This window comes from Babylonia areolata, chromosome 11 (assembly GCF_041734735.1).
Source record: "Babylonia areolata isolate BAREFJ2019XMU chromosome 11, ASM4173473v1, whole genome shotgun sequence".
Taxonomy (NCBI): domain Eukaryota; kingdom Metazoa; phylum Mollusca; class Gastropoda; order Neogastropoda; family Buccinidae; genus Babylonia; species Babylonia areolata.
The window spans coordinates 6,105,654-6,115,653 of NC_134886.1; the positions used below are offsets into that span (position 1 = coordinate 6,105,654).

Sequence of the window (10,000 nt, forward strand, 5' to 3'; positions counted from 1 at the left end):
AACTTGGGCAAGGCACTCTCCACGATAATCAAATTCTCGCCCATATAGTCGAGACAGCTGTTACCTCCTCTGCTTTTCTGGTGGTCATAGTCGGACACGACTGACCATACATGCACATGTGTGAAAGTTCTGCTCTCTCTCTCTCTCTCTCTCTCAATGTTATTCAAATTACGCATGTAAACATTGTAACGTGTTCGAAGATGAAAATCATTTTATAAACAGTTGTTACCTTGACAATAACTAAAGACAGAAACATCTGAACTCTGAAGGTCAATCGTATGTTCACTTGGTAAAGAATGGCTCTGTTTACAGTATTCGTAAACTTTGTGTTTAATGCTCTGAAGATACGACAGGAATTCCTTGACAGCAATGAGGAAATTTAGAATAAATTTACAATGCACAAGAAGCACTTTTGTTCTACAGGTTTAAGTTAGTATGCATTTTACATTGTGTTGTCGCTACGTGATCACTATATTGTACACTTTTGACCTCTTTCTGAGGACAGGAGGCCTGGAGATTAAAGTTCTTGTTCTCTCTCTCTCTCTCTCTCTCTCTCTCTCTCTCTCTCTCCTACCCACCACCGATCTTTTTATATCTCTTCAAACATAAAGAACAACACTAAACTACACAATAAACCGACAGACATTGGCGACTCGTATCTCGAAGTCCACCACGTGTGCAGCATCCTGGGAGGCTGTGGTGTGATTGGCCCCCAGGGCGGTCATGAGGTCCACATACAGCTGCTGGTACAGCAGCAGAACAGAGTTGTTTCTGGCACCAAGGTAATAGTTCCGGCTGCCGAGGGTCAGGCCTGGCTGCGAGAACTGAAACAAACAGAGACAGACATCGTCACACACACACACACACACACACACACACACACACACACACACACACACAGCCACCACTATCCCTACACACACACGCGCGCACGCAACGCACACATAGATACTGACTGACTGAAACCATTTATTGTCAGATTAACTGTTTGTTGTACTGACATTTTCGCAACCATTTGAATAAAATATTAACTGAACAACACAAGGAAATTCTGATTTGAGGAAGGTATGATTTAAAAAAAAACAAAAACAAAAAAACAACAAAAACAAAACATATTTAACAAATCAAGGTACCAAATTTCATTAATATCATTATCTCCAAAAAAATAATCACATAGATACATTCACACACACACACACACATAGATACATTCACACACACACACACACACACACACACACACACACACACACACACACACACACACACACACACACACACACAAGTGTGCGTTTACATGCATAATGTCTTGTGTCCGACAAGCATGATCATATTGAAAAAAAAAGAATGTCTTTCCCAAAAGAAAAAAAACAGTGAGAAGGAAAACCGAAAATATGTGACAGTATTGTATTGTATTGTATTGTATTGTATTGTATTACTTTTGGTCACAACATATTGTCTATAGAATTTGTACTGCTCTATCTCCCAGCGGAGAGCGCGTTGCCACAGTTCAGCGCCACCCACATCTTTTTCCTTTTTTTTTTCTTTCTGCAAGTATATTGTTTAAAAATGTATCAGAGTGGATTTTTTTCTGAAGAGTTTTTGCCATGGACAATACTTTTGTTGTCACGGGTTCTTGGGCGTGCGATACGTATATGGTTTATTTTTGACTCACTTGTGTAAACAAAGTGAGTCTATGTTTTAACCTGGTGTTCGGTTGTCTGTATGTGTGTGTGTGTGTGTGTGTGTGTGTGTGTGTGTGTGTGTGTGTGTGTGTGTGTGTGTGTGTGTGTGTGTGTGTGTGTGTGTGTGTGTCCGTGGTAAATTTTAACATTGACATTTTCTCTGCAAATACTTTGTCAGTTGACACCAAATTAGGCATAAAAATAGGAACAATTCATTTCTTTCCAGTCATCTTGGTCAAAACAATATTGCACCTCTGGGATGGGCACAAAAAAAAAAAAAAAAAAAAGAAACCTAATTACATGCAAACTGCATTTACTGTTATATTTACATTTTTTGTATTCTCTAAACTTGGCACTTTGATCTGATATTCTGACCCAACAACAAGAGCAGTCATTATTATCATTTTTTTGTTCAAACAGGAGCTTCTTTTACTAAGCATGGAAGTTTTATTTATTTTGCAAACATTTTGGTGCAGATAGTAAAAAGGGAAATTACTCTGTAATTAATGCTAGGGGACATAATTTGCTTTAAACTGATCTTTCTCATCTTAAACATTACATTTTGAAATTATACTCAATACATAAAAAGCTTGGATTTTTTTTTTAAAAGTGTATCTTGAAGGCCTTGCCTCTCTTGTCTTTTTTCGTTCTGTCTGCAAGTGTATTTGTTTTACTATCAAAGTGAGTGGTTCTACACAACTGTGCAATCAGGGACAACGCACCCTTTTTGTTGCCTTGGGATCATTTACGGCGTAACATTGACATTTACTGTGTGCGCTAAGTGCATGTTTCGTTTTCGTCTGTCTGGAAGTGTATTTATTTCACCATCATTAGTGTCAATTTAAGTGGATGGTTCTACAGAACTGTGCTAGCAGAGACAAAACTACCCTTTTGTTGTTTTGGGATTTTTTTACGGTGCCAGTAGCAAATAAAACATAATGTAACCGTTTTTGTTGTCATGGGATCTTTTACGGTGCTAGAAACAAATAAAATATACTTTGAGCCCTTTTAGTTGCCGTGGGGTCTTTTACGGTGACACTAACAAATAACACTTAATTTGACCATTTTTGTTGCTGTGGGATCTTTTACGGTGTCAGTAACCAATACTAATTAAAAAAAGAAAAAAAGAAAAAAAACACAAAAAAAACCCCCCAAAACACTTACCGTGATGATGTTTCGGGTGGAGCGTTTGTTGTCGGCCAGGACCCCCATAGCCACGAGGGGACTCATCCTCAGCCCCCCTACCTTCCCCACCTCAGTGAGAATCTGGTTGAAGGTCTTGTTGTGGTGGTCCTCAGCCTTCCAGTTCGGTGCCAGGGTGGGGAAGAGGCCGATGGAGCTGGTACTGGTACTGGTGCCTTGTCTCAGGAGCTCCAGTAAAGGTGCGGTGCCTTTGGCGTCCATAGCGTCTGGAAGGGGTGGGTGGGGCAAGCGGGTACGGAACTAATTTCTTATTTGTTTAAATTCCTTTATGTTCACGGGTTACAAAAATCTTGGGTAGGTTTTCAATCAAGGCCTAACCAGCGCTTTGGGTTGATGCGAAGGTCAAGTTTCTGCTCTTTCATATATATATATATATATATATATATATATATATATATATATATATATATATGATTTCAATTTTTTCTTTGTGGCTGCTCGTTTCGTGCGCGCGCGTATGTGTCTGTGTGTGTGAGTGTGTCTCTAAGTGTGAAAGCGTGCGCGAGCATGCGCGCATGTACGTATGTATGTACATGTGTGTGTGTGTGTGTGTGTGTGTGTGTGTGTGTGTGTGTGTGTGTGTGTATGTGTGTGTGTGTGTGTGTGGTGGGGGGTGTTTAAAAAAACAGCAACTTTTTTTTTCTTTTCTTTTTTTTTTTTTAGAGTAAAGTGGATTATCAACCGAAGAGTGATTACATAATCATATTTTATAATGATACCCCCTCTTGTTCCCTTCATTTGACCCCTTTGACCCCCACTTATCCGCTCCCTAAGACCCTGTGCGTCTCTGTATGTCTCTGTACTGTCTCTTTCTCATCCTCCCCCCTCTCTCCTTCAGTTCTTGAAAGAAGTCCGCATGGCACCCACTCACCTGTGTTTTCGCAGGATCTGAAAAAAGCCCTGGTTTTCTGAACAGCGTCAAGTGCCTTTGGGTCTTCCTGTCCCAGCAGATCTGCACAGCCACACGTAATGATGTACGTGTGCATGACCTCTGTGTGCATGAAGTGTGTGTGTGCGTGCGTGCGTGTGTGCGTGCGTGCGTGCGTGCGTGCGTGTGTGTGTGCGTGTGCGTGTGTGTGTGCGTGCGTGTGTGTGTGTGTGTGTGCGTGCGTGCGTGCGTGTGTGTGTGCGTGTGCATGTGTGTGTGCGTGCGTGTGTGTGTGTGTGTGTGAGTGAGTGAATGTGGAAAACGTTCAACAATTATATATCAGTTGAAACACAGACTTACGATCGCGGGTGCTTGGTATGGAAGGCCATTGGGCTGATCTGTAGCCGATCTCCAAAGAGGTGTACGCTAGTCAGTCTTCTTCTTCTTCTTCTTCTGCGTTCGTGGGCTGCAACTCCCACGTTCACTCGTATGCACACGAGTGGGCTTTTACGTGTATGACCGTTTTTACCCCGCCATGTAGGCAGCCATACTCCGTTGTCGGGGGTGATAGTCAGTCGTGTCCGACCATTACCATCAGAACAGCTGAGGAGGCAACTGTTGTCCCGACTATCTGGGCTAGAGAATTTGATTATGGTGGATGAATAGTATCTTGCCAAAGTTACACCCTAACTCTCTCGGCCAAGAGGGCTTTAGGACAATCCGCGTTGGGATGGTCCCTAAAAGCCAGCTAGCTAGCTCCCAAATCTACAGCACAAAGAACCAGTGCAGTCTTGACTCCTAGTATGAGAGTCATAGTCCTTCACAAAAGTCTGAACCTTAAATGAATTCCCTGTGCAGTGGAGAAACGTACCATTGTTTCAGTTTCAGTTTCTCAAGGTGTCGTCGTTGCGGTTCGGACGCTACACCACATTTGCCTGACCACAGCATAACCCAACGCTCTTGTCAGGCCTTGGGTACAAGCATGTGTATTTGTGTACCTATCAACATGGATATTCTTCTGAAGAATTGTGCCAGAGGACAACCCTTTTGTTGCCATGGGTTCTTCTTCATTGAGCCATGTGCGTGTTGTACTCGGGGCCTCGGTTCATCGTCTCATCCGAATGACTAGACGCTCAGTTTGATTTTCAGTCAAACTTGAGAGAAAAGTGCGAGACCAGGTAATCGAACCCACACCCTCACGGACACTGTATTGGCAGAGAAACCATTGATCATCATGGAGATACTCGCCTCGCAGAGACTTGAGGTTTTTCTCCTGCAGGAAGTCGAAGTTGCTGATGGTGGCCTTCTCGGGGGTCAGCGGGTTGCGCTCAATCCACTTGCCACAGGCGAACTGGTAGAAGTCATCACACGGGTCCACACTGGGGTCAATGCTCTCGGACACAAAGGCCGCTGTGGAGGGGACGCGTGGACGCACATACAAACACACGCGCGCGCGAACGCACGCACACACACATACAAACACAAGCACACACACACACACACACACACACACACACACACACATACACGAGAAGCGTGAACACTCATGAATGAACGTACACGCACATTTTATGCACCCGCACACACATAAGCCACACATATAACACACACACACACACACACACACACACACACACACACACACACACACACACTTGCACATATACATTATGCAAATTAATAGGATTCGACGGCAATGGTCAGGTGTAGGACACTATGTTGTCAGGGACAAATTCCGAGATTCCTGACTGAGCTGGAAGGAAGGAGGGATTTAGGCAGACTGCGCTTAGTTCGTACTTGTTTCCTCCCTCTTTAGAATAAATATTTCTGACGTGACCCCACTTACATCATTACTGTTTTGAAAGTATTCCTTTGCCATCATTATAACCCCCAACACCACTTCACCACAAACTAAAATAAAAGAATCTGGAGACACATAAACCACTTGGATGTCAAGAAGAAGAAGAAGAAGAAGAAGAAGAAAAAGAAGATGATGATGATGACAATGACGACGACGACGACGAAGAAGAAGAAGTAGTAGAAGTAGCAGTAGATGAAGGAGAAGAAGTAAACAACAACAACAACAGCGACAACAATAACAACAACACAACCAAGAACAACAGTAATAAGAAAAAAACAAGAGAGGTAAGGCCTTCAGGACTCACTTGTGATACACTTAAAAAAAAGAAGAAAAAAAAAAGAATCCAAGCTTTTTATGTATCGAGTATAATTTCAAAATGTAATGTTTAAGATGAGAAAGATCAGTGTAAAGCAAATTAAGTCCCCTAGCATAAATTACAGAGTAATTTCCCTTTTTTATTATCTGCACCAAAATGTTTGCAAAATAAATAAAACTTCCATGCTTAGCAAAAGAAGTTCCTGTTTGAACAAAAAATGATGATAATGACTGCTCTTGTTGTTGGGTCAGAATATCAGATCACAGTGCCAAGTTTAGAGAATGCAAAAAAATATAAATATAACAGTAAATGCAGTTTGCATATAATTTGGCTTCTTTTTATTATTTTTTTGTGCCCATCCCAGAGGTGCAATATTGTTTTAAACAAGATGACTGGAAAGGATTGAATATTTCCTATTTTTATGCCTAATTTGGTGTCAACTGACAAAGTATTTGCAGAGCAAATGTCAATGTTAAAGTTTACCACAGACACACAGACACACACACACACACACACACACAGACAACCGAACACCGGGTTAAAACATAGACTCACTTTGTTTACACAAGAGTCAAAAAAGGACAGGAAGAGGAAGAAGAATCTAACTGGAGACAAAGAGGAAGAATCCACAACATAGACGGAAGAGGAAACAAAAGAAAGAGAATGCTTGATACTCTTTCCTTTTCTCGCTAAAAAAAGAAATCGGCTTACCGGTTTGGAGACAGTCCCAGGTAGCACATGTATCAGACGCATCTGTGTAAAAATATTACAGGCATGAAGTGTGTGTTGTGTGTGTGTGTGTGTGTGTGTGTGTGTGTGTGTGTGCTGTAAGTCAAGCCTACACAACAATCATACATACACACATCATTCCCCTCCCACTCCCGTTTCCATTCCCTTCATTGATACCAATCATTTGAACGTTAAGTTGAAAGAGTAAATGAACACAAGTATTTTGGAAGAGTAATTGATGATAAACTCAATTTCGCTACCTATCACACCCAAGAGAAATGCCAGTCTCGCATCTACTGCCTACAGAAGCTCAGAAATATTCAGGTCAATCCTTCCGTTTTGCTTCATTGAATTGGTTTGAACTTTCTCTTTTATCTGCTGATACGGAAGTTTAACTCACTCAGTACGGTCAGTCCTCTCTTCTCCTCTACACATACCCGTCGGATGTCCAGTGGGTGTCTCAATGACCCAACCTTTAGCTTCCGTCGTCAGAATTGTGGTATTCTTTGTCAACATTCACCTCTTCAGTATAAGCGCCTTCCGCTTGCAATATTTTGATGATGGTAACTGGGGTGAAACGCTGTTAACGTCGTCTCTTTTGCCGTTCGTATTGAGAGAGTTAAAACGTGAAGAACAAGAACATACTGAGGAAAATGTGTAAAGCAAGATAGCTGTTGTGAAACAGGAACCTCTAAACGATCGTAAGCGAAGACAGCCACAATCTCCTCAAATTACTACGAACTTTTACCTTCGTGGAAACGCTACTCTTAGTACCCTCAACAGTTTTATACCCAAATCAAGTCAGTTCTTGAAAAATCAATTAACCTTATCACACAGCCGCTTTTCTCTCTCTCTCTCTCTCTCTCTCTCTCTCTCTCTCTCTCTCTCTATATATATATATGTGTGTGTGTGTGTGTGTGTGTGTGTGTGTGTGTGTGTGTGCGTGTGCATATATATGTATATATATATATATATGTATATATAGAGAGAGGTGTGTGTGTGTGTGTGTGTGTGTGTGTGTGTGTGTGTGTGTGTGATGTGTGCAGCTGAACATGACAGATATTGTTGAATAACCTGGTTTTAGTCAACGTCTATGTTTTAAATCATGAAATGTATGCCTGTTCTCTTGCTGTGCTTATTGCATTGTCGATTCGTGATTATTGTATGTGAGATTCACATAACTTTGAATTTCTAAGCATTTTATATCTTTCATGTGTTCATACTGAATGACTGTGTGTGTACTGTGATCATTGCCTGTATAGAATTGTGATTATTGTATGAGAAGTTCACATCAACGTTAGCATTTAAAGCATCTTATACCTTTTATATACAAATCCTTATTTATACCTACTGTGATTCTCGTATGCTGTTTGTATAGCATACAGCATACGTGAATGTCTCTTCATGAGATTATACACTGTTCTGTATCTGTATCCGTTCCACCCCCTCAACCCCACACACTCCCCACTCCCAAATGAACACCATGCGCAGGCGCGCGCGCGCGCATACACACAAAACACACACACATGCACACACACACACACACACACACACACACACACACACACACACACACACACACACACACACACAAGAAATAGAGAGGGAAGCTTACAAATATATGAAGAGAAAGAAAGAAAGAAAGACAGACAGACACAAAGCTGCGACTTACCACTCCCTTCATCAGCCTTGAAGTAGAAGACGAGGAAGAGGACCAGGAAGACGACAACGGCGATGAAGAGCAGGACGACCAAGACGACGAGGCATTTCTCCAGTCTGCTTCGGGGCTTCCATGCATCGTCTGATGATGAGAATCTGAAAGGAGGAAAATAAATGAAGGCGGGAGGAGTTGTCATTTGACTGTTGGACGTGATTCTCACGCTGCACTCTCTTCACTCTGGCAGAATGGTTAACTTCACTCAGTACGGCCAGTCCTCTCTTCTCCTCTACACAGACCCCTCGGATGTCCAGTGGGTGTCTGAATGACCCAACATTTAGCTTCCGTCGTCAGAATTGTGGTATTCTTTGTCAGCATTCACCTCTTCAGTATAAGAGCCTTCCGCTTGCAATATTTTGATGATGGTAATTGGGGTGAAACGCTGTTAACGTCGTCTCTTTCGCCGTTCGTATGGAAAGAGTTAAAACGCTCATTTGCCAATACAGCAAATTAACATGTCCCTTCAGTCTTGTGTGGTGCCACACTGCTTTAAGAAATCAACAATCATTCCTGTTCCAAAAAAAAGCACAGCCTAGCTGTCTTAATGATTATCGTCCCGTAGCCTTAACATCAATCGTCATGAAAATATTTGAACGCTTGATTCTACAATTCCTAAAAACCTGCATTCCTCCGTCTTTTGATCCCTTTTAGTTCGCCTGTAGAGCTAACGGGTCAGTTGAAGATGCCATTAGCATAGGTCTCTACCACGTCCTCAGACATCTCGGAAATCCTAATAGCTATGCCAGGATCCTTTTCATTGATTACAGCTCTGCGTTCAACACAATAGTACCATCAAAACTATATTTTAAACTGAAAGACCTCTCCCTGTCTGAATCAATTTGTGCATGGATCCTAAATTTTCTAAGATGCAGACCGCAAGTTGTTAAAGTTGGTGACCTCACCTCCTCCACATGCATTCTCAACACAGGCACCCGACAGGGATGTGTTCTATCCCTACTGTTGTACTCACTATTCACACATGACTGTGCAACTCAAAATGAATGTAACACCATGGTCAGGTTTGCCGACGATACTACTCTAGAAAAGCTGATTACGAACAGTGATGAGTCGAAATATAGGAAAGAAGTATGGAACTTGTCAGCTGGTGTGATCAAAACGACTTAGAACTCAACGTGTCAAAAACAAAAGAATTTTACCACTTGTCATTAAAGACAAGCAAGTAGAGATCACAGGGAATTTTATATTTCTCGGACTGATAATTTCCAACGATTTGAAATGGGAGAACAATACGGAAAAAAAATTGTTAAGAAAGCACAACAGCGCCTGTACTTTCTTCGGTGCCTCAAAAATTTCGGAATTAAAAAAGAAATCATGGTTGATTTCTACCGAGCAGTCACTGAAAGTGTGCTAACCTTCCCTATTACTGTTTGGTACGGAAACATTTCCAAGGCAGAAGATGCAGCCCTTAACAGAATCGTGAAAACTGCCACCAAGATTACCGGGGATGATCTACCTTCTCTAGAAAACGTATATTATAAGCGGCTACTCAAAAAAGTAAAATCAATCAGCCAGGACGAATCACACCCAGCTTTTTGGATTTTCGAGATACTCCCCTCTGGTCGACGGTACAGAAATATAAGGACGAAAACCAAAGCAGTCA

At 41.8% G+C, this 10,000-nt stretch overlaps 1 protein-coding gene across 1 annotated transcript in view; it reads right to left on the reverse strand.

The window, feature by feature from the left end:
• LOC143287776 (endothelin-converting enzyme 1-like) overlaps positions 1–10,000 on the reverse strand; it is a 24,207-nt gene that overhangs the window by 7,438 nt on the left and 6,769 nt on the right. Inside the window, exons 2-6 of the mRNA XM_076596060.1 lie at positions 8,335–8,477; positions 5,005–5,166; positions 3,760–3,840; positions 2,850–3,094; positions 645–824 (exon numbers count right to left, since the gene is read on the reverse strand). Coding sequence (XP_076452175.1) covers positions 645–824; positions 2,850–3,094; positions 3,760–3,840; positions 5,005–5,166; positions 8,335–8,477 — 811 coding nt within the window. The remainder of the gene's footprint in view (positions 1–644; positions 825–2,849; positions 3,095–3,759; positions 3,841–5,004; positions 5,167–8,334; positions 8,478–10,000) is intronic.